Source organism: Jaculus jaculus, chromosome 1, assembly GCF_020740685.1.
Source record: "Jaculus jaculus isolate mJacJac1 chromosome 1, mJacJac1.mat.Y.cur, whole genome shotgun sequence".
NCBI classification, from domain to species: Eukaryota; Metazoa; Chordata; class Mammalia; order Rodentia; family Dipodidae; genus Jaculus; species Jaculus jaculus.
This window is the reverse complement of record NC_059102.1, coordinates 124,168,515-124,193,127: the sequence shown is the minus strand read 5'-3', so window position 1 is coordinate 124,193,127 and position 24,613 is coordinate 124,168,515. Positions and strand designations below refer to the sequence as shown.

The 24,613-nt window shown below is 47.4% G+C and overlaps 1 protein-coding gene across 4 annotated transcripts in view; it reads right to left on the bottom strand.

The window, feature by feature from the left end:
• Positions 1–24,613, bottom strand: part of LOC123457619 (kynurenine--oxoglutarate transaminase 1) — a 34,381-nt gene that overhangs the window by 1,110 nt on the left and 8,658 nt on the right. The window contains exons 2-11 of one of the 4 annotated variants that reach the window (XM_045141517.1): positions 16,370–16,563; positions 14,308–14,366; positions 4,633–4,780; positions 2,315–2,464; positions 2,155–2,241; positions 1,814–1,942; positions 1,293–1,413; positions 917–993; positions 320–409; positions 16–202 (exon numbers count right to left, since the gene is read on the bottom strand). In XM_045141517.1, the coding sequence (XP_044997452.1) occupies positions 16–202; positions 320–409; positions 917–993; positions 1,293–1,413; positions 1,814–1,942; positions 2,155–2,241; positions 2,315–2,464; positions 4,633–4,780; positions 14,308–14,366; positions 16,370–16,465 (1,144 nt within the window). In that variant the 5' untranslated portion in view covers positions 16,466–16,563. Of the gene's footprint in view, positions 1–15; positions 203–319; positions 410–916; positions 994–1,292; positions 1,414–1,813; positions 1,943–2,154; positions 2,242–2,314; positions 2,465–4,632; positions 4,781–14,307; positions 14,367–14,488; positions 14,564–16,369; positions 16,564–24,613 lie in introns of those variants that run through there. The other 3 variants (XM_045141518.1, XM_045141519.1, XM_045141516.1) reach the window with 3 other exon arrangements.

Sequence of the window (24,613 nt, the reverse complement as noted above, 5' to 3'; positions counted from 1 at the left end):
GCAAGCCCTACTCACTGAGGTCTGAGATGTCCACGATGAGGAAGTAGCTGCCCTGGGGCACCACGGGCTTGAAGCCCGTGGACCGTAGGCTGTGGATCATGTGGTCGCGGTTGAGTTGCATGGCCTGCGGCAGCTGCATGAAGTAGCTGCTAGGCTGGCCAAAGTGCTCCTGCTCCCGCTCAAAGCACTGGGCCACTGCAGCCTGGCGGGGCAGATGGCGGGCAGGTCAGCTGCGTCCTGGCCCTAGGGCCAGCTTGGCCTTTTCAGTTGCTCCTTTGTCCCCTTGCCCCAATCCCTTAGGGTTCCCCACCCTCCTCACCTGGCCCTGGGTGGGACAGTGGTAGATAGAGTTCTGGTGTACAGTCCGAAGGTGCTTCATGATGTGATCTGGACCCAGGACCCAGCCCACCTGTACCGGGAACACAACTGGGTGAGGCCCTCAAGATCATACCAAGCCTTTCTATTTTTTAATTTCTTTTCATTTCTTGAGGTAGGGTCTCACTCTAGCCCAGGCTAACCTAGAATTCACTCCGTAGTCTCAGGCTGGCCTCCAACTGATAAGAGATCCTCCTACCTCTACCTCCCGAGTGCTGGGATTAAAGGTATGTGCCACCATGCCCACCTTTAATTAATTAATTTACTCATTTATTTATTTATTTATTTTGTTTTTTCGAGGTAGGATCTCACTCTAGTCCAGGCTGACCTGGAATTTATTATAGAGTCTCAGGGTAGCCTCGAACTCTCAGCGATCTTCCTACCTCTGCTTTCCGAGTGCTGGAATTAAAGGCGTGCACCACCATGGCCAGCTTTATTTTTTATTTATTAATTTAATTTAATTTTTTGGGTCAAACCTTTCTAAATTCCCCTGGCTGGTGTCACCTACCAAGGCCCACAGGGGAAAAGTGGCCAAATTTACCTTCCAGCCAGTGGCACTAAAAGTTTTGCCTCCGCTGCCGATGGTCAGGGTCCGTTCCCACATGCCAGGGAGGCTGGCTGCCCAAGGCCAAAGAGAGCAGATGCTGAGATGGGGAAGTGAAGGGCAGGGCACGGGGACAAGCACAATCTCGCAAGTCTGCACTAGTATCTGCTAAGCAGCTGACAAGACCCATCTCCTCTCCTGCTCCTGACAGCCTTGGGAAAGCAGATGTTACTGTGCCCCCGCGGCCACAGGGAGGGAAAGTCCCTCCCCGAGGCCACACTGATGCACGGCTTCACCAGGCCTGGGCTGTTCCCAGCTTGGACTCAAGGGCGGGCTTAAGTGTCCAAGGAAAGCTGCGGCGGGCCTGGCTCACCGATGCTGACATGCTGGTGCCCGTCGTAGACCAGCCACTGGTAGACCTCATCAGAGATACACACGACATCATGCTGCTGGCACAGACTGGCCAACAGCTCCAGCTCCATCTTGGTGAATACCTGCAGGACCCAATGCAGGCACAGCTGTACCACGGAGACTGTCCCCAAGTGCAGAGCGTGCTCAGAGAGAGAGCACGAGGACAATCCAGGTGCATGGGCTTCTCTACTCTATCCCTTTGAACATATGCAATACCGGGCCTGTGTGTAGATCCTCAGAGAGGCAAAGCCACTGTCCCAAGGCCACCAGGAAGCAACGAGAAACCCAGCCCATGCCACGAAGCCCTCCCACCTTTCTGGGGCTCCTGACCCTGGGACCTGTAGGAGGCTTGGTCCTCAGTGTTCATGGCATGCAGCCCTCCCATTTCACACTTAAGGAAAATGAGGCCTGAGGCAATTCATGTTCAAGGTCAGGAGGGGAGCCCAGTCTTCAGGAGTCTCTAAGAGGATGTCTCCCTGCTACCTTTCCCAGGGGGTTGTTGGGTGTATTGAGGATGAGGGCTTTGGTACGAGATGTAAACTTGCTGGCCAGTTCTGTGGGGTCCAGCTGCCAGTCACTTCTGGAATCCAGTTGTCCATCAGTGGTGGGGCTCTGTAAGAGGAGATGGGAGGAAGGGTGCAGTGTTTGCCTGACAGTAACTCCCCTCCCCTCCTCTCCCATGCGGGCCCACCTTCTTTTGTGGCCCTGGACACTATCCCCTCACTCCCAGCTCAGAAAACCGGACTCCTTGTTCCATGTTCCAGGGCCTATCTCGGCTCACTCCTTGGTTCCCTAAGGCCACCCACTCCACCCAGCACCCTTACCGGCTTCAGGGACACAAACACAGGGCGACCCCCAGCCATCAGTGTCATGGGCTCATAACAGTCGAAAGCAGGTTCTATGATGATGACCTGGTATGAGGGTCGCATCAGCTGGGGTCAGCACTGCTCGGTGGACCCACCCCACCCAAGCCTAACCATTCACCTCATCTCCTTCATCCACCAGGGCCTGGAAGGCTGTGAACAGGGCCCCATAGGCTCCCACCGTCACCAGCACATTCTTGAGTGGATCCAACTCCTGTCCCAGCAGCTTGCCAAAGAAACTTGCCAGGATCTTTGTCAGAGGTGGGTAACCCTGTCAGGACAGCAGCTCAGTCACCGAGGACCATCCTAGACTCTTTTCCTGCTCAGCTGCACAGGTCAATTCTATCACCTTCCCAACAAAGCCAGCTCATTTGCAACCTGACATGGTGTGTCTCCACTGATATTACAGCCAAGCCCTGGGAGTAGGAATGGAAACTCCACACTTCCCACATTTCCCTGTATGATTTAAAGGTAAGTTTGTGCTGATCTGATCCTCCTGGCAGCCTTGGGAGACAGATATGATTTGTTGAGTTGTAAAACAGAATCACAGAGAAAAAAACTGACGTGCAGAGATCACACAAGAATGAGGCACAGGAACAGCACTGTATGCAGCAGCTTTGAAAGCACCTCAATTTAGGATTGGACTCAGGTTTGAATGTAAAATTTCCCTAACAGCCTTCTGTGCTTATGACTTAACCCCATCCTTAATACCCTGCCAATGGAACATTTGGGAGGATGTTTCCCTGGGGGCAGGCCTTGGAGGATTATAGCCCAGTACCACTTGCCCCACCCAGCTGCCCATCACTAACTCCTCTCCGCTGATTAGAAGATGTGATGCCTGGCTGTCTGCTCCAGCCACGCTTTCCCTGACACAGTGACACTTCCCCTCAAAACTAAGCCAGAAATAAAGTCTTTCTTGCCACAAACTGCTTATGTTTGGGCTTTTTTTTTTTTTTTAATCTCGACAATGAGAAAGTAACTGCTACTGAATATTTGTACTTAAGCCTAGAGTGGTAGTGTATGTCTTTAATCCAAGCACTCTGGAGACAAGAGGTAGGAGAATTGCCTTGAGTTCAAAGCCACCCTAAGACTACATAGTGAATTTCAGGTCAGAAAGAAAAAAAAATATAGGACTGGGGAAATGGCTGAGCAGTTAAGGCATTTGCCTGTGAAGCCCAAGGTCCCAGGTTTGACTCCCTAGTACCCATATAAGCCAGATGCACAAGGGGCACATGTGTCTGAAGGGCCTGGTGCACCCATTCTCTCTTTCTCTCTCTCTCTTAAATAAATAAATACAACATAGTGAATTCCAGGTCAGCCTGGGCTAGAGCAAGACCCTACTTTGAAAAACCAAAAAATAAAATAAATAAATAAAAATTCAAAAAAGTGGGCTGGAAAGATGGCTTAGTGTTTAAGGCACTTGTCAGAGAAGCCTGAGGACCCAGGTTCAATTCCCCAGTATCCATGTAAGCCAGATGCACACGATGGCACATGTGTCTGGAATTTGTGCTGGCTGGAGGTCCTGTTGTGACCATTCTCTCTGTGTCTGCCTCTTCTCTCTCTCTCAAATAAGTAAAAAAAAAAGCATTTTTTTAAATTCAAAAAAACCAAAGCAAAATAAACGAAACAACCCCACAACTGTTCTGAGCTAGAAAGATGGCTTAGTGATTTAGGTGCTTGCCTGTGAAGCCTAAGGACCCAGGTTTGATTCCCCATTAAGCAAAAAAGGCAGATGCACAAGGTGGCACATGTGCCTGGAGTTTGTTTGCAGTAGCTAGAGGCCCTGTCATAGCCATTCTCTCTCTCTCTCTCTAATAAATAAATAAAATAAATATTAAAAACAACCACTGTGGGGATCAGCAGTTAAGGCACTTGCCTGCAAAGCCTAAGACCCAAGTTCAATTCCCCAGTACCCATGTGAAACCACATGCACAAGGTGGCACATGCGTTTGTAGTTCAGTTGTAGTGGCTAAAGGCCCTAGTACACCTATGCTCTCTCTCTGCCCCTCTTTCTCTCTGAAATAAATATTAAAAAACAAAACAAAAAAACTCCACTGTTCTAGCCCAAGGTTGGCAAATATTTTCTGAATGGCCCTTACATAAACTGGGATGTAGTTGTCCTTCAGGGCTTGGTTTAGATGATACCTCCTTCTGGCAGCTTCTTCCAATCCTCTTGCACCCCAGGTGTCATCCAGTCCTCTCTGTTCCCATGTCCTCCCTCCTCCTACCTCATAGCAGGGATCAGCTGTCTTGGTCATGAGTGTTTCTTAGTTTGACCTCTTCACTGGGCCCTGAGACACAGGGCCCGGGACAGAGGAGTCGTTTAGTAAACCTAAATGGTACTAACTCAATCCCATGGGCCTTGACATCTGTGTAGCCTTGGTACCCAGAAGGCCTGCTCCTTTTCCCCAGGGTCTCCAGTAGAGGTGGGATACTCACGAAGGCCATGGTGTACTGGTTGAGCATGAAGTCCCCACTGGTGGCCTGCTGGAAGGCTTTCAGAGCAAAGTCTGGTGGGGAGAAGTCAGGGAAACCTTGACCCAAGTTCACGACGTCATACTCATTGCTCAGTCTGACAAACTCCACCCTGTAACAAATGGACAGTTAGCACCAGCCAACTCAAGGCCCCCCCACCCCAAGACATCTACCTGCTATTGGGCAAGGTAAGCATACACAAAGCTACTCTAGAAAGATGGCTAATGGGAGCTTGGGGGAGACTGCTTAGCAGTTAAAGGTGTTTGCTTGCAAAGCCTAATGGCTCAGGCTTCGATCCCCCAGGATCCACATAAAGCCAGATACACAAAGTAGTACATGTGACTGGAGTTCCTTCACAGGAACAAAACGCTTTGGAACATCCATGGTGTGTGTCTTGCAAATAAATCCTTTTTTTTTTTTTTTTTTTTTTTGTTAATCAAATACTGCAGGGCTGATTTAATCAGTATAAAACTGAAAGAGCTTGGGCTGGAGAGATGGCTTAGCGGTTAAGCGCTTGCTTGTGAAGCCTAAGGACACCGGTTCGAGGCTCAATTCCTTAGGACCCATGTTAGCCAGATGTACAAGGGGGCGCACGCATCTGTAGTTTGTTTGCAGTGGCTGGAAGCCCTGGCACATCCCTTCTCTCTCTCTCTCTCTGCCTCCTTCTCTGTCACTCTCAAATAAATAAATAAAAATAACAAAAAAAAATTTTTTTAAAAGGCATGCACCGCTATGCCTGGTTTAAAAAAAAAATTGAAAGAGCCTTAGATTCATAATAAAAATCCAAATTTTGGAAAGGGCAAACTTTAACTTTTTTAGTTTTTCAAGGTAGGGTCTTACGGTAGCCCAGGCTGACCTAGAATTCACTGTGTAATCTCAAGTTTGCTTAGAACTCACAGTGATCCTCCTACTTTGACCTCCAGAATGCTGGGATTAAAGGTGTGCAATACCACACCTGGCATTAAATTTTTTTTACATTTTATTTATTTTATTTATTTATTTGGAGCAGAGAGAGGGAGAGGGAGAGAGATAGAGGGAGAGTGAGAATGGGCACTCCAGCCACTGCAAATGAACTCCAGTCACATGTGCCACCATGTGCATCTGGCTTATGTGGGACCTGGAGCATCAAACCTGGGTCCTTAGGGTTTGTAGGCATATGACTTAACCACTAAGCCATTTTAAGGTTGGAGAGATGGCTTAGAGGTTAAGGTACCAGGCCTGTGAAGCTAAGGACCAGGTTTGATTTCCCAGTACCCACATAAGCCAGATGCAAAAGGTGGCGCATGCATCTGGAGTCTGTTTGTAGTGGCTAGAGGTCCTGGTGCACCCATTCTCTCTCTCAAAAATAAATAAATAAATATAAATAAATAAATAAATGAATGAATAAACACACACACACACACACACACACACACACACACACATTTTTTAAAGAAAAAAGCCAGGCATGATGGTGCATGCCTTTAATCCCAGCCCTTGGGAGGCAGAGGTAGGAAGATGCCATGAGTTTGAGGCCAGCGTGGAACTCACTTTGTAGTTCTGGGCTAGAGAAAGACCCTAACTGGAAGGAACAAACAAACAAAAAAATAGAAAGGAAGGAAGGAAAGATGGAAGGAAGAGAGGGAGAGAGGGAAAAGAGAGAGTGAGCCATGTGTAGTGGCACAAATCTTTAATCCCAGCACTTGGGATGCAGAGGTAGGAGGATCACTGTTTGAAGCCAGTCTGAGACTACATAGTGAATTCCAGGTCAGCCTGGGCTACAATACCTCAAAAAGGGGTGGATGGGTGGACAGACTGCTTAGTGGTTAAGACATTTGCCTACAAAGCCAAAGGACCTTGGTTTGTTTCCCCAGGACCCATGTAAGCCAGATGCACAAGGTGGCACATATGTCTGGAGTTTGTTTGCAGTGGCTGGAGTCCCTGGCATTCACATTCTTCCTTTCTACCTCCCTCTTTTTTTTTTTTTTAATTTTTTTGATTTTTCGAGGTAGGGTCTCACTCTAGCCCAGGCTGACCTGGAATTCACTATGAAGTCTCAAGGTGGCCTTGAACTCACAACTATCCTCCTACCCAGCTCTCTACCTCCCTCTTTCTATCTCTCTCTCAAATAAATAAATAAAAATATTTTTTAAAAGATGGTTAAAAAGCCGGGCATGGTGGTCCATGCCTTTAATTCCAGCACTCAGGAGGCAGAGGTAGGAGGATAGCTGTGAGTTCGAGGCCACCCTGAGAATACACAGTGAATTCCAGGTCAGCCTAAGCTAGAGCGAGACCCTACCTTGAAAACAAACAAACAAAAAGATTGTTAATAGACTTTTGTCCTAGGCCTGTCAATTTGTGTGGGGTCAAGTCAGGTCCCATACTTAGATGAGGTGGCCAGGCGCTGTGCCTATCATATGGGCCAGCCCACGTGATTTCAAATTTCTTTGACTATGACTATGGTAAGAAATAATGTTAGCCGGGCGTGGTGGCGCACACCTTTAATCCCAGCACTAGAGAGGCAGAGGTAGGGGGATCCCTGTGAGTTCAAGGCCACCCTGAGACTACATAGTGAATTCCAGGTCAGCCTGAGCTAGAGTGAGAACCAAAACAAAAGAAATAATGTTGATATCCCAAACCACAAAACAATAGTGTTTTCTGGCCGCCATGGCTTTCTTGCCTTACCCTGTTTTTCACTTTCTTTCCTCCCCATCATATTCACACCCCACAGCATGAAGTACCAGGAAAGGCTCCACCACTGAGCCATACCACCACCCACTTTTTTTTTTTTTGCCTGCATGTGTGTGTGCATGCAAATGTGTATACATGTGGAGGCTTAGAGGTCAAAGTCTTTGACTGCTTTTCTTATTTAAATAAATCTCTTTATTTCATTGAGGCAGGGTTTCTCACTTGAGCTCAGACCTCAGATTCAGTTAGTCTAGCCAGATGGCTTGCCTGAGGACACTAGCTAGGATTACAGATGGCTGCCAGGGACCCAAACTCCAGTCCTCATGCTTGTGTGGCAAGCGCTTTATCCACTGAGCTGCCTCCTCAGCTCCCACGCTTCTTCAGCTAGTTGTGTACCAGGATCCCCCTGATTGAAAGAGTCTCGCCCCTGAAGAGGAGGAGGAGGCTCTGCTTCAGGGAGTCAAGTCTGGGAGACCTGAAACTGAGTATGTTGGAGCTGCAGAGATGGCTTAGCACTTAAGGCACTTGTCTGAGAAGGCTAAGGACCCAGGTTTGATTCCCCAGTACCCACATAAGCCAGATACACAGGGTGGCAGAGACAAGTAGCTGGAGGCCCTGTGCACCCGTTCTCTCTATCTGCCTCTCCCTTTCTCAAATAAATAGAATATGTTTTTAAAAGTTTTTAAAATGCTGGGTGTGGGGATGGAGAGATGGCTTAGCAGTTAAGGCACTTGCCTGCAAAGCTAAGTGGATCTCGGTTCAATTCCCCAGGACCCACATAAGCCAGATGCACAAAAAACCTTAAAAAGATAATATTTTTATTTATTTATGTTTATTTGAGAGAGAGAAAGAGGCGGAGAGAGAGAGAGAATAGGCCTACCATGCCAGGGCATCCAGCCACTGTGGAAGAACTCCAGATGTATGTGCCCTGTGGGTCTTGGAGAACTGAACTGGGACCCTTTGGCTTTGCAGGCAAACACCTTAATGGCTAAATCATCTCTCCAGCCCAGTTATTTTACTTAGAAACTGAAACATTCCTTGGTGGTGATGGGGGGCGGGAGAGATTACAGAAGGAAGTCTCAGAGATTCAGGGAGTTTGCAAGTGTGCTGTGTGCTCCAGAGACGCAGCAGTCGTGAGTCGTCTCCAGGGCTGAGGTGGACGCTGGCAATGCAGCTGCCTTTGAGTGGAAGCAGCTATGGGAAGTCGTCCAGGATGGCATGAGACCTCTCGTGCTGTGGCTGCCTTTGAGTCCTCTATTGCTCCCATGAACAGCCCTTATCCTGTTCTATAAGTAACCCTAATAAACTCACTGGTTTACCAAAACTGGTTTTGGTGTAATTGTCCTTTGGTCTGTTGTCTGTGCCCAATCTGGGGAGAAGATGCACATTCATATTACACCAAGAAAAAGGCTTTCTGCAGCCGGGCGTGGTGGCACATGCCTTTAATCCCAGCGCTCGGGAGGCAGAGGTAGGAGAATCATCGTGAGTTCGAGGCCACCCTGAGACTCCATAGTGAATTCCAGGTCAGCCTGGAGATCCTACCTCGAAAAAAACAAAAACCAAACACAAAAAAGGTTTTCTGTGACACACCTGTCCAGCCCAAAGTGATTACACATCACTAGGGAGGCTGACACAGGAACATCACCATGCGTTCAAGGATAGCTGGGAATACGCAATGAAACCGTCTCAATCCTTCCTCCCCAAACACGTCCTGTTGAGAGCGGCGCGGACACACAAGGGCTTTCCAGGCTGCTGTGGCTCTTGGCTCCTGTTGCAGCAGTATTCTCCCCACCAACTCAGGTCCCCAGGAAGAAGAGTCTGCAGGTTTGGACTGGACCTCACACGCTCGGAGAAGGAGATCCACCTCTACCCTCTGGAGTAAGGAGTGGAGGACTCTGGAGGCAGATGGGCTTGGCACGCATCCTCACCCCATCTTCTACCCATAGGGTAACCATTAGCAAAGGTCTGAGCCCATCTGTGCCTCAGTTTCCTCTATTGTATAGACAACAGTAATTGTATCATCCTGACGGCCTGTGATGTGCTGTGGTGTGGGCAGCTCTGACCACACACCTGCCTCTTCTGCGTAGCAGACTGCTTTTGATTCTGTCTGAAGTGAAGCAAGGTTTATGCCCATGACCTCATTTTGGCCATACTGTCACTCCAACTCCAGACCTGCCATTGATGGTGCCAACAAACTTCCTTCAGGCCCTGAATGTGACAGGGGCAGGTGGTCCATTAAATAGGTTCCATGGGCTGGCAGGGAGGTGGGGACTCAACAATGGTTTAAATTCGCCTAACAATGGATAATATTTATGTCTAAAGTCTGTCATTCCCCATGGAGCTCCACAAGGCCTCTGAATGTACAGAGGTGCTAGGACTCCAAGTGGGCATTGACCTGGGTAGTCATACAGCCAATGATGGGGCTGGGACCCCAAAGCAGAAGGAGGTTCATGGTGCTTGGAACAAGGGCCCTCCAGAGACCGTCCTTAAGTAGGGCCTGCAGGCGTTAAACCTTGGGCCCAGGCCTGTGCCACCAGGAGTCCCTAGCTCTGACTCCCTGCTGGCACTGTCCTCCTGTTCCAGGCACGCTTCAAGGGCAGCTCTGCTCTGCCCAGCCTTTGTCCGCGCCTCAGCCTCTCTGGCCTTGCCCTCAGCCTTGCTGCCCTGCATGATGGGGGCATTGGCTTTCAGAGTCTAGACAGAGTCAGGAAGGAGCCCTGTAGCCCGTGCAGCTGCAGGCTTCTTCCTTCTGAGCTGGGATCCTAGGAAACAGCTTGGTTTGCCACTCATTTCTTGACACCCAACTCCTAAATCCAGAGAATCCCCAAAGGGAGAAGGCCTGATCTGGTAATTAGATGACCCAGAGAAGATGGCTGTGGGTGGGGGGAGCTGGCACTTCGACTGAAACAACACTGAGTCACCCCTGGACCTCCAGGGAGGGAGGAGGCTGGAGGTGGAGCTAGAAACCAAGGATAAGGACTGGAATCACTCCTCATCCGTGCAATGAAGTGAACCTTGTGAGTCTGGGCCAGCCTGGGCTACAGTGAGCCACTACCTCATAAAAACAAAACAACACAAACCAATAGAATTAGGCCAGTGTGGTGGTGCACACCATTAGTCCCAGCCCTTGGGATCACTGTGGGTTCCAGGTCAGCTTGGGCTAGAGAGAGACCCTACCTCAAACCCCTGCCAAAAAATAACAATCATGATTTTTTTGTTGTTGTTTTTGTTTTTCAAGGTAGGGTCCCAGGAGCAGATCTGAAGTGGGGATGGATCCTTCCTCACTCTGTGGAATAGGACAGGATCCCAGGCAAACAGTGTCAGCAATGCACTGAATGAAAGCGCCTCACTGGGTGTCTGTGGAGACTCAGGCACTGCTTAGTGTAGGGGACCCCCTGTATCTGCGGCCAGAGATGTGCTCTGCACTATGAGTGATCAGGAGACACTGAGCTTGTCTTTCCCCGTGGCTTACAGTGCTTATTTGCAGTGGAGCTGCATTTGCTGGACCAGACCACTCACAGCACAAGGTACCCTAAGGGACAGGCCCTTAAGGCCAGCCAGCTTTGGGCCTGGCTCCCTCATTCCTAATGCTACAGAGCATCCAAGGATCTTTGTAAGCCACAAATGTTATGCATGAGGAAAGTTTAAAAGTAAACGTATTCTCAGTTTTCCTAAAGATAAAAACCAACCTTGTTTTGGAATCAAGACTCTTCTATACCCCAGGCTAGCCTGGAATCCACTACTGAGTCCAGGCTGGCCTTAGATCCATCATTGCACTGCCCCTGCTCATGGAATGCTGAGATTATAAGCCATGCACCACCATACCAGGTCAATTATTTATTTATTTTCTTACTTATCTATTGAGACAGGGTCTCACTATATAGCCTTGGCTGGCTTAGAATTTGTTATGCAGAACATGTTGGCCTTGAACTCACAGAGTTCCACCTGTCTTTGCCCCCTAAGTGCTGGGGTTATGAATGTGAGCCACCACACCTGACTATTTATTTATTTTGAGCTAGGGTCTTGCTACATTGCCCTGGCTGACTTGGTACTAGATACCCTAGGCTGACCTCAAACTCATGTTAACCTCTTGCCTCAGCCCCTAAAATTCACAGATTACAGGCAGGCGCCATCACATCTGGCATTTTTTATTTTTTATTTTTTTTGAGGTAGGGTCTCACTCTAGCTCAGGCTGACCTGGAATTCACTATGTAGTCTCAGAGTGACCTCGAACTTACATCAATTCTCCTACCTCTGCCTCCCAAGTACTAGGATTAAAGGCAGAGGTAGGAGGATCACTGTGAGTTCAAGGCCACCCTGAGACTACATAGTGAATTCCAGGTCAGCCTGGGCTAGAGTGAGACTCTATCTCGAAAAACCAAAATAAATAAATAAATAAATAAAGTAAATAAAAAAAATTGGCCTGTATCACACTTCCTTAGCCATCTTCTTCCAAAGTAGCTATCAAATAAAGTAAAAGCTGACCCTTGGTATTTGCAGAAGGTTAACTTCAAGACCCCTTCCCTCCCAGATACCCAAATGGAAAAAGATCAAGTCCCTTAATTAAATGGCACAGTAGTTACATATAACCTAAGCCCATCTTCCCATAAATTTTTATTTTTCAGTACTGGGGATGAAACATAGTGTCTAGTCTAGCACATGCTCAGCAAGCACTACAATAATATGGTATGTCAACAGCCCTTCCCACACACTTTATCTCCAGATTACTAATAATACCTAGTGCAATATAAGTGTTATGTAAACAGTTGTTACACTGCACTGCTCGTGAATAAGGACCAGGTAAACAAGTTCAGTCAGGATTTTTTCTTTCTTTCTTTTCTTTTTTCTTTCTTTTTTTTTTTTTGAGACAAGCCCAACAGACTTACTTATTTACTTCAGAGAGAGAGAAAGATGCAGAGAGAGACAGGGAGAGAGAGAGAGAGAGAGAGAGGGAGGGAGAGAGAATGGGTGTGCCAGGGCCTCCAGCCACTGCAAACGAACTCCAGACAGATGCACCACCTTGTGCATCTGGCTTACGTGGGTTCTGGGGAACCGAACCAGGGTCCTTTGGCTTTGTAAGCAAACCTCTTAACCACTAAGCCATCTCTCCAGCCCCCTTTTATCTCTTTTCTTTTCTTTTTTTTTTTTTTTGGTTTTTCGAGGTAGGGTCTCACTCCGGTCCAGGCTGACCTGGAATTAACTCTGTCATCTCAGGGTGGCCTTGAACTCATGGCAATCCTCCTACCTCTGCCTCCCAAGTGCTGGGCTTTTATCTCTTTTCAAAAGTTGTTTTTTTTTTTTTTTATTTATTAGAGACAGAGAGAGGGGGAGAAGGGAGAGAGAAAGAGAGAGAGAGAAAGAATGCCAGGGTCTCTAGCCACTTCAAACAAACTCCAGATTCATGTGCCACCATGTGCATCTGGGTTAAGTGGGACTTGGAGAATCAAGCCTGGGTCCTTAGGCTTCACAGGCAAATGTTTCCATCCCTCTTTTTTAAAATTTAATTTTATTTATTTGAGAAAGAGAGAGAAAGAGGTAGATGAGGGGAGGGGAGAGAACGGGTGCACCAGAGTCTTCAGCCATTGTAAACCTCTAGATGTTTGTGCCACCTTGTGCATCTGGCTTATGTAGGTCTTGGGGAATCAAACCTGGGTATTTCGCTTCTCAGGGAAATGTCTTAACCACTAAGCCACCTCTCTAGCTCCTCACCTTTTTTGTTTATTTTTATTTATTATTTGAGAGTGACAGAGAGAAGGAGGCAGAGAGAATGGGCGTGCCAAGGCTTCCAGCCACTGCAAACGAACTCCAGACACGTGCGCCCCCTTGTGCATCCGGCTAACGTGGGTCTTGGGGAATCGACCCTTGAACCGGAGTCCTTAGGCTTCACAGGCAAGTGTTTAACCGCTAAGCCATCTCTCCAGCCCTAGCTCCCCCCTTTTTTATGTGAGAAAGAGAGAGAGAGAATTGGTGCACCAGGGCCTCTAGCACCACTGACGCATGCGTCCCCTTGTGTGCATGTGCAACCTTGTGTGCTTGCGTCACTTTGTGCATCTGGCTTATGTGGTACCTGCAGAGTTGACCATGAGTCTTTAGGCTTCACAGGCAAGAGCCTTAATGGCTAAGTCATCTCTCATCTCTCCAGCCCTTGTTTTTTTTTTTTTGGAGGCTGGGTTTCACTGTAGCCCTGTCCGACCTGGAATTCACACTATAGTCCAGATTGGCTTCAAACTCATGGTGTGGCAATCCTCTGACTTCAGCCTCCCAAATGCTGGGATTAAAGGTATGTACCACCATGCCAAGTTCAAGGTTGCATTCAAAATATATATATCTGCTGGGTGTGGTGACGCACGCCTTTAATCCCAGCACTCGGGGGGCAGAGGTAGGAGGATCGCCATGAGTTTGAGGCCACCCTGAGACTACATAGTGAATTCCAGGTCAGCCTGGGCTAGAGTGAGACCTTACCTTGAAAACCAAAAGAACTGTCATCTGGGTGTGCTGGTGCATGCCTTTAATTCCAACACTCAGGAAGCAGAAGTAGGAGGGATCCCCATGTCTTCGAGACCACCTTGAGACTACATAGTGAATTCCAAGTCAGCCTAGGCTAGAGTGAGACCCTACCTCAAAACATCCTCCCCCCCAAATTGTCCCTCTTATTTATTTGAGAGAGAGAGAAAGATAGGGGAGAAAGAGAGAGAATGGGCACACGATGGTCTCCGGTAATTGCAAATGAACTCCAGACGCATGCAGCACTTTGAGCAACCTGAACTAGTATATTTACAGGCTCCAATGAAACATCAAAGAAGGGGAGATTGAGATTTGAGATTTGAGGCTAGCCCATGACTTTGGGTCTTGCCTCTCCTTAAGCTGTGGCTGTCACTATACATCCTGGCTATCACTGAGTTACTACAAACTGGAGATGGTCAGCCCGTGAGAGAAGGGATGCCCAGACACCTTCCCAACCCATCAGCTCACCAGGGGTTGTGGTCAATCCCATCCAGCCTTCGGGCCTGCAGCTGTTTGGCCATGATGAACTGGAGACAGAGAAGTGAAGGCCTGTGTGAGAGTCATTCAGGTGTGGAGCCTGCCCACAGCCCCAGAGAGTGGCTTTAAAGGCCACAACCCCACCCTCTATTTTCCAGAAAGAGGTGGAGACCTGGGCTCTGGGAAGGTGAATAAGTTGCAGCAGGCTGTCCCAGCCTGTCCCTCTAGGCATCTGTCAGGGATCTACCAGCCACCAAACTCTACCACCCACTTGCAGGGCCGTGCATCCCAGTTCCAGTTCTGTGCATCCTGATGGTCAGATTACAGGATGAGTCAGGAGGGGATGAGGACTAAGAAGGAGAGGCAGGAGGTGAGAAAGACTTCTGAGGCCAGATGTCTTCCTAGGCTTGCCATGGGTTACTCAGAATGGTTGGGCGTGGTAGCAGAATGATCTGGCTTGGATCCCCTCCCCCCTTTTTTCCCTTTTGCAGACAAGCAAACAAGTGCCTTAACCTCTGAGCCATCTCTCTACCCCTTTTGTTTGTTTGTTTGTTTTGGTTTTTCCAGGTAGGGTTTCACTCTAGTCCAAGTTGACGTGGAATTCACTATGCCGTCTCAGAGTGGCCTCCAACTCCCGGTGCTCCTCCTACCTCTGCCTGAGTGCTGGGATTAAAGGTGTGCGCCACCACGCCCAGCTCCATTCTTTTCAAATTTTTACTTATTTGTTTTGTTTTTTCGAGGTAAGGTCTTACTCTAGCCCAGGCTGACCTGGAATTCACTACGTAGTCTCAGGGTGGCCTTAAGCTCATGGAGATCCTACCTCTGCCTCCTGAGTGCTGGGATTAAAGGTGTGTGCCACCATGCCCAGCTGGGTTGGCCCCTTTTACAGATGGGAGTGTGGGAGCTCTGTGGGGGTTGAGATGTCCAAGGTCACATGACAAAAATCACTCAAACTCAGTCCTGTTGATCTGAAACTATGTTGTAATTCAGGTTCCACAGCACCAGTGGGTAGCAGAGACAGGTCACTTCCATTCTGCCACCACCTGCTGTGGCCAGTAGTGAACTCCTGCTGTGAATCACAATCTGCTCAGTCCCCAAGGCAGTCCCCAGAGGTGACAGGCTCATCCTGATATTGCACGTGAGGACATAAGATCAGAGGCTCAGGATGGGCAAAAGGTCAGAGAAGTTGACAAGGGCTCTATCACAGAGTCAGCACCAGGCTCTGCCCTGGAGAAACATGGTGGGTCTTTGCCAGCTCTGCCTACTGTCCCTCGAATGGGTCTCTGAGGTGGTGGTATCACAGGGCCTAGTACTCAAGGCACACTCTAGCACAGCACAAAGGTGATGCACTGGGTGACAGCTTTGTTAGGACCCAAATGTCAGGGGTGATTGATTGGCTATGGTAGTGTGGTTAACATATAAATTGTACTTCTTTCTAATAATTACTTTTCAAATTTTCTAAAGCATTCTTTGCTTCTTTTGTTTTGAGGCCCAGGCTGACCTAGAACTCACTCCATAGCTCAGGCTGGCCTTGAAATCACAGAGAGGCTCCTGTCTCAGTTTGCCCAGCCCTGCATTCCAGGTTTGAACTACACCTGGCTAAATAGTTTACTTCTTCTTTTTTTTTTTTTCAAGATAGGGTCTTGCTCTAGCACAAGCTGTAGTCTCAGGATGGCCTTGAACTCCTCCTACCTCTGCCTCCCTGACTGCTGGGATTAAAGGCGTGCACCGCCATGCCCAGCTTCAGCGCCCATCTTTGAGCTTATACATATCGCCATCAACCAACCAATAGTTGCTGAGCACCCCCTGACTGTACCCCAAACGCTGGGCTGGCAGTGGGCTGGTGGAAGCAGCGCGGCAGCAGCACGTGCCGACGACCCATGCAGAGCTCTAAGCTCCGGACTGAAGAAGCAGGGCCGCGGGAGGGTGACCACCAGCAGCAGCGAGGAGAGACCTACTGAGGCAGGCTCATGCACAGCCCGAAGCCAAGCCCAAGCTGGAGCCCAGGAGCCCCTGGCCAGGAAGATGGCAGACTGGTGGGCAGGACACTTACAGTCTGGTGCAAGTACCGGACGAATGAGCCTCTGGCCTTCTTTCCTGAGAGTGGCCCCAGCAGGTGCACTGAGATGGCTGCTGCGCTCTGGAACATGCCTCCCAGATCCACCGGCACTGTGGACTTCCCCTCAGGGGCACAGAAGGGCCTGGGCCAGAAAATGGCTCCAATAGGAACTCGGGTCCCACACAGTTCTGAGGATGATGACGACAGCAACAACAACAGAATTGTGTGTCAGGCTGGCACCAGACGTTTCAGTGCATGTCCATCCCACTTAGTCACCTCAGTCCCAAACACCTCCAGTGACAAAGTATCCCAGGTGGAGACAATGTTCCAACGCTCGCAGACGTACCCCTGCCATTACTGCTGCTGTCAACGATCATATGGTCATACCCTTGGACTGCTACAATACAGAGAGCCTGGAGGACTTGCTAAAGAACACCACAGGGATGCAAACCACAATTCACACTGATGGAAACTCTACCGAAAGGGGCTCTGCTTCTTCCATAACTGAAAAGCAAGGAAAAGAAAGCTGGGAACTGGGCAGGGTGGCTCACATCTGTAATCCTAGGCACTTAGGAGGCAGAGGCAAGAGGATGGCCACAAGTTCAAGGCCATCTTGGCCTACATAGTAAACTCCAGGATAGCTTGGGCTACATAATGAAATTGTCTCAAAAATTCCAGAGGAGGGCTGAAGAGATGGCTTAACAGTTAAGGCGCTTGCCTGCAAAGCCAAAGGACCCAGGTTTCATTTCCCTAGGACTCACGTAAGCCAGATGCACAAGGGGGTGCATGCATATGGAATTTGCTTGCAGTGGCTTGGGGCCCTGGCATGCACATTCTTTCTCTCTCTCTCTCTACTTGCTTATTTCTGTATCTCTCCCTCTCTCAACTAAATTAAAAAAAAATTTTTTTTTTAAAATTACACCACAGGGATGCAAACCACAATTCACACTGATGGAAACTCTACTGAAAGGGGCTCTGCTTCTTCCATAACTGAAAAGCAAAGAAAAGAAAGCTGGGAACTGGGCAGGGTGGCTCACATCTGTAATTAAGAGGGGGCTGGAGACATGACTAAGTGGTTAAGGAGCTTGCCTGCAAACCCTAACTACCTAAGTTTGATTCCCCAGTACCCACATAAAACCAGATGCACAAAAGGGGTTCATATATCTGGAGCTCATTTGCAGTGGCTGAAGGCCCTGGTGTGCCTTATCTCTCTATCTCTCCTTTCAAATAAATAAATAAAAATGCTTTCTTAAAAAATCCAGGAGGGCTGGAGGGATGGCTTAGTAGTTAAGGCACTTGCCTGTGAAGCCAAAGGACCCAAGTTCGATTCCCCAGGAACCACACATGTGTCTGGAGTTGGTTTGCAGTGGCTAGAGGCCCTGATGCACCCATTCTCTCTCTTTCCTTCTCTCTCTCCCTCTCTCTGTCTCAAATAACAATTTAAAAAATTTCTTTTAAAAAAAATCCAAGAGAGAGAGAGGAGAGGGAGGAGAAGAAAGGAAGAAAAAGCTAGGGAGCACTATATTTTAAAAAGATTTAGTCACGGGGGCTGGAGAGGTGGCTTTGCGGTTAAGCGCTTGCCTCTGAAGCCTAAGGACCTAGGTTCAATTGTCCAAGTCCCTTTTAGCCAGATGCACAAGATGGCATATATGTCTGGAATTCATTTGCAGTGGCTTGAGGCCCTGGCGCGCCCATTCTCTCTCACTCTCTCTCTCTTTCTCTCCCTCTTTCTGTCTCTAATAAATAAATTAAAATAAAATTTAAAAAGATTAAAAAGAAAAGCCAGGCATGGTGGCATATGCCATCATGCCAACACCCAGGTTGCAGAGGTAGGAGGATTACCATGAGTTCAAGGCTAGCCTGAGACTACACAGTGAATTCCAGGTCAGCCTGCCTGGGCTAGAGCAAGACCCTACTTCAACAAAACAAAACAAAACAAAACAAAACAAAACAAAACAAAACAAAACAAAACAAAACTGCTGAAAACAAAAAAGAAGAAGAAAAACTAATAAAAAAAAATAAAATAGCCAAGCGTAGTGGCGCATGCCTTTAACCCCAGCACTTGGGAGTCAGAGGTAGGATTGTCGTGAGTTCAAGGTCACCCTGTGACTACACAGTGAATTTCAGGTCAGCCTGGGCTAGAGTAAGACCTTACCTTGAAAAACAACAAAAAATAAAAAATAAAAAAAGAAAATAAAATGGTGGGTGTAGTGGTACACAACTTTAATCCCAGCACTTGGGAGGCAGAGGTAGGAGGATTTTTCATGAGGTTGAGGCCGATACTATATAGTGACAGGTCAGCCTGAGCTAGAGTGAGACCCTATTTCCAACCACGCCCCCCCCAAAAGTTTTTATGTTTATTTTATTAAAGAGCAACAGACAGAGAGGCAGAGAGAGAGAGTGAAAATGGGTGCGTCAAGGTCTCCAGCCACTGCAAATGAACTCCAGATGCATGCGCCACCTTGTGCATCTGGCTAACATAGGACCTGGGGAATTGAGCCTTGAACTGGGGTCCTTAGGCTTCACAGGCAAGCGCTTAACTGCTAAGCCATCTCTCGAGCCCCCTGAAAAAAAGTTTTTTAAGACAGTCAAGTCCCAGCAGCTCATCATGTGATAGAGGTCACACATTAACTAGGCCCCGCTCTCCCACCCTAAGGAAAGGGTGACCCTTCGAACACAATCCAAGTCTCCTATGCCTCACTCTCCTACCTCGATATACAGCCCATGTCACATATTAACTAAGTCTGTTTACCTGTGGGGCAAAGTCCTCCTTTCCCTGAAAAACCTGAGAAGCACACCTCTGCTTTCTCTGATGGGTGAGAGTATCTACTTCAATCCCCTGCTGCATGGCAGTTTAATAAAAACATTTTTTTTTTTCAGTGTGATTGCATACACCTTTAATCCCAGCACTTGGGAGGCAGAGGTGAGAGAACTGCAGAGAATTCGAGGCCAGCCTGAGACATAGTGAATTCCAGGTCAGCCTGGGCTAAAATGAGACCCTACCTCGAAAAACCAAAATAAATAAATAAATAAATGAAAGTAAGGGCTGTAGAGATGGCTTAGTGATTAAGGAGTTTTCCTGCTAAGCCAAAGGACCCAGGTTCAACTCCCCAGGATCCACGTAAGCCAGATGCACAATGAGGTGCATGTGTCTGGAGTTCATTTGCAGTGGCTGAAGGCCCTGAGGTGCCCATTCTCTCTCTCTGCCTTTATCTCTCTCAAATAAATCAAATCAAATAAAAAAAAATGTTTTTAAAAAAGCTGGGGTTGGTGGTGCACACCTTTAATCCCAGCTCTTGGGAGGCTGAGGTAGGAGGACTGCCATGAGTTTAAGACCACCCTGAGACTACATAGTGAATTGCAGTTCAGCCTTGGCTAGAGCAAGAGTCTACCTTGAAAAAACAAACACCTAAACAACTTTCTAGTGCTGGAGGGATGGCTTTGTGGTCAAAGGCACTTGCCTGGGAAGCCCAAGGACCCAGGTTTGATTCCCCAGTACGCACATAAACCAGATGCATAAAGTGGTGCATGCATCTTGAGTTCTGGAATTCATTTGTACTGGCTAGAGGCCCTGGCACACCCCTTCTCTCTATCTGCCTCTCTCTCTCAAAATAAGTAAATAAATAAATAAAAATAAAAACCTTTTGCCATAAAGGAACTCTCTTCTTTTTTTTTTTTTTTCAAGGGTAAGGGGTCACTTTTGCCTGGGCTGACCTGAAACTCATTCTGTTGTTCTAAGCTGGCTGGCCTCGAATTTACAGTGATTTCTTTGAGAGCCACATAGAGAGAGAGACAATAGGCACGCCAGGGCCTCCAGCCACTGCAAATGAACTCCAGATGCATGTGCCATGTTGTGCATCTGGCTTACATGGGTCCTGGGGAATCAGGCCTTGAACCAGGGTCCTGAGGCTTCATAAGCAAGCACTTGACACTAAGCCATCTCTCCAGCCCTGGAATCTTTTCATGTTGTATTGGACTATGCTAACGTTTTTCTTTAGTTCCTTTACCCTCTGACTCCTGAGACCCACTGGTGTTTGCTTAGGATACATGGAATGGACCTTCAGAGATCCTGCCAGGGTAAGGAAGAGCATATGTAGAGGCCATATGTGGTTAAATGCAACTGGGCAATCATGCTTGAGACCTTGCACATATTTGCCCTGTAAATACATTGTATATATGAGATATACGTGTACATCACAGAACAAATGTGCTTGTAACAAGTAACTGGCACTGTTTCCTATTCCTGTCAATGCTGTAGGCCTGTTATCTTAGCAAAAAAAAAAAAAAAAAATCTAAATTTTACTTTCATAATAGAAGCAGACTTCTGTGTACTGGCCTTTTTTTTTTTTTTTTTTTTTTGAGAGAAACACAGAGAGAATGAGCGCACCAGGGCCTCCAGCCACTGCAAACAAACTCCAGACACATGCGCCACCTTGTGCATCTGGCTTATGTGGGTCCTGGGGAATTGAACATGGGTCCTTTGGCTTTGCAGGCAAGTGCCTTAACAGCTAAGCCATCCCTCCAGCCGGCCACCCCTGTTTTCATTAACTTGTGTTTACATGTACAGAGGTCAGAACAGCCTTGGCATGTTTCTCCTCTTTCTAACTTATTTTTTGCCAGGGTCTCTTTTGCCATTGCTGCTGCAGAGCTTCAAGATACTCCTGGCTCCATCACCCATTGCTATAGGCACATTGGGATTACAGGAAGTGTACACCATTTTCGTGTCCAGCTTTATTTACATGGGTGCTGAGGAATACCAAACTTGGGATGGCAGGCTTGCAAGAAAGTGCCTACAACCACTGAGTCATCTCCCCAGCCCCACATGTGGCTTTCTTTGTAAAGTGTGTGTTGGGGTTCCAAACCCAGGTACCCCAGCACGTGTAGAAAGCACTTCATCCACTGGGCCATCTCTCTAGCCCTAATGCTGGCTCTTATGTGTATTATATAACCCTTCTCAGATACACTGCTTAGGAAAGCATGTATGGATGAATATGATAGAATTGTTAATGACACTGACCTTTTCCTGGCTTTCTTTTTGTGAACCAGAGATAATTCCACATGACCTAACATTGTGTACTCCACGCCATGGAATGGCTTCAGTCACCTAAGGAGTTCATCTATAAACAAGTACTTACTTTTCAAGCCAGTTTGCTGAAAATAAATATCTGTTGTTGGTGCTTTTTTTTTTTTTTTTTTTTTTTTGAGGTAGGATCTAGTCACACTCTAGTTCAGGCTTCAGGCTGACCTGGAATTCACTACACTATGTACTCTCAGGGTGGACTTGAACTCATAGAGAGCCTCCTACCTCTACCTCCCCAGTGACTCTACCTCCCCAGTGATGGGATTAAAGGCGTGCGCCACCATGCCCGACTCTTGGTGGTTTTTTTTTTTGTTTTGTTTTGTTTTTCAAGGGTAGGGTCTCACTCTAGCCCAGGCTGACCTGGAATTCACTCTGTAGTCTCAGGGTGGCTTCGAACTCACAGTGATCCTCCTATCTCTGCCTCCCGAGCGCTGGGATTAAAGGCATGTGCCACCATGCCCGGCTTCTTGGTGGCATTTTTGTAAAGCTTTAAAACTGTTAACATTCTGCAGAAGTGCAGCTTCTTTTTTTAAAAACATTTTATTTATTCCAGAGAGAGTCAGAGTAAGAGTGAGAGAGAAGGCACACACCAAGACCTTTAGCCATTGCAAATGAACTGCATACACGTGCCACCTTGTGCATCTCGCTTACATGGGTCCTAAAGAATCAAACCTGGGTTCTTTGGCTTTGCAGGCAAATTCTTTGACCACTAAGCCATCTCTCCAGCCCAGAGTGGAACTTTTTTTTTTTTTTTTTTCCAAGGTAGGGTCTCACTCTAGCTCAGGCTGAGCTGAAATTCACTATGTAGTCTCAGGGTTGCCTTGAACTCACAGGGAGCCTCCTACCTCTGCCTCCTGGGTGCTGGGATTAAAGGCATGCACCACCACAGCAGGCTCCTGGAGATTATTTTTGGGCTGCTAAGACATCATTCATAGGGCAGAGGGAATATGAGAGGTATGCCTCGCTTCACAGCCATGCCTTCTAGACCTCTTAGTTGCTTTAAATTGGCCATAAAAGGCTTACTGGCACTACCTACCTGATATATAACACCCACCACTCTTCCCCATCAAATCAAACCAACCTGGACAGCTCTCATCCTGGCCATAAGGGGCAGTAGAAGTTAAGTACCAGATAGATGGTTAAGCCAAAATGAAGCCATGCTGGGCATGGTAGCCTCAGTGATCTCCTGTAAGCCCAGTGCTTGGGAAGCTGAAGCAGGATTGTAAATTTGAGGCCAGCCTCCGCTTCAGAGACCTTACCTTAAACCAACAAGATTAAGAGTTGCTGTGGCCTTCTAGAAGTAACTAAGGCCAAGAGGCTATGAAGAAATGGTGCTTTTTAAAAATTAATTATTTGCATGTGTATGTGCATGCCAGGGTCTCTTGGTGCTGCAAGTGAATGGCAGATAAATGCCCCACTTTGCATCTAGCTTTATGTGGGTACTAGGAAATCTAACCAGGCTAGCTTTGTAAACAAGTGCTCACTTAAGAAGTGCTTGTTTATTTATTAATTTTCGGGAGGTAGGGTGTCATTCTAGGCCAGGCTCACTTCTGTAGCTCCAGGCTAGCCTCAAACTGACAGTGATCCTCCTACATCTGACTCCAGGGTGCTGGGATCAAAGGCATGTGCACCACACCAGGCCTGAGAAGGGATTTTTAAAAATATTTTTTTATTGACAACGTCCATAGTAATAAATGATATCCCATGGTAATTCCCTCCATCCCTCCACTTTCCCCTTTGAAACTCCACTCTCTCTCATATCCCTTCCCCATGTCAATCAGTCTCTCTTTTGTTTTGATGTCATGATCTTTTCTTCCTATTATGATGGTCTTGTGTGGGTAGTGTCAGGCACTGCGAGGTCATGGATATCCTGGCCATTTTGTGTCTGCAGGAAGCACGTTGTAAGTAGTCCTACCCTTCCTTTGGCTCTTACACTCTTTCCACTACCTCTTCCACAATGAACCCGGAGCCATGGAAGGTGTGATTGAGATATTTCAGTGTAGTACTCTGTCACTTTCTGAGAAGGGATTTTTATGCATGGTTACCAGATAGTAACTGAATGTTCTACTCTTAGTTCCTACTTGGATTGTTTATGTATTTGTTTCAGACACAGGCTCACTTCACCTCAAGACTGACTTGTTAAAACAAAAATGTGGCTGGGTAGTACACGCCTTTAATCCCAGCATTTAGGAGGCAAAGAGCTCGAGGCCAGCCTGGAACTACGAAGTGAGTTCTGAGTCAGCCTGGGCTAGAGTGAAAAAAAAAAAAAAATCCAGAGGCTAGAGAGATGGCTGCGAAGCCCAAGGACCCAGGTTTGACTCCCCAGAACCCACATAAACCAGATGCATTAAATAATTAATGCACAGGTTACACATGTATCTGGAGTCCATTTGCAGTGGCTAAGACCCAGGCACACAAATTCTCTTTCCCTCTCTCATAAACAATAAAAACAAATGAACAAATAGATAAATCTTTAAGAAAAAACCCAGACTGTAGGAAATGTAACTCTCTCTAAAGACACTTGAGGGCTGGAGAGGTGGCTTAGCAGTTAAAGAGACCCTTTTGTCTTCCCTTTGACTATCAGACTACTGAGACAATGAACTCCAATTTCCCCAAGTATGTGGGAAGACAAGGCTGAAGCTGGTGCCAGCCACAGGACACACTGGCTCAGGGAAGAGCTGATGACCTTGTGAGAGAGGCTGGAGTTGAGACGAGGGATGAGTAGGCCCCACACCCTGACAGGAACTGCTCAGCTATGCATACCTCTTCCTTCTAGTTAAACCCAAACCTCATGTCGTGACCCCATGACTAAGGGGACCTCAATGTTTTCCCCAATACTGCCACAGTAAGTAGATCTATTTTTTCTGCTTTTTACTACTGATTTGTCTCTTTTTTAGGTTGGTTTATCAAGGAGGACAGTGAGGCCAAGTTGTTCGTCAAGGGCACCAGGCTCTGACCCCAACTCTGGCAACAGTATTCCTTTCTGTGTTTGGATTCATTTCCAACATTTTATCTTTTTTTTTCAAATTTAAATTTTTTTTATTTTTATTAGCATTTTCCATGATTATAAAAAAATATCCCATGGTGTCGCCACCACCTCGACCAGCAAGAATGATGTGACCCGAAAGCTCTTCTTTAAGCAATTTATTCAGGAGCCT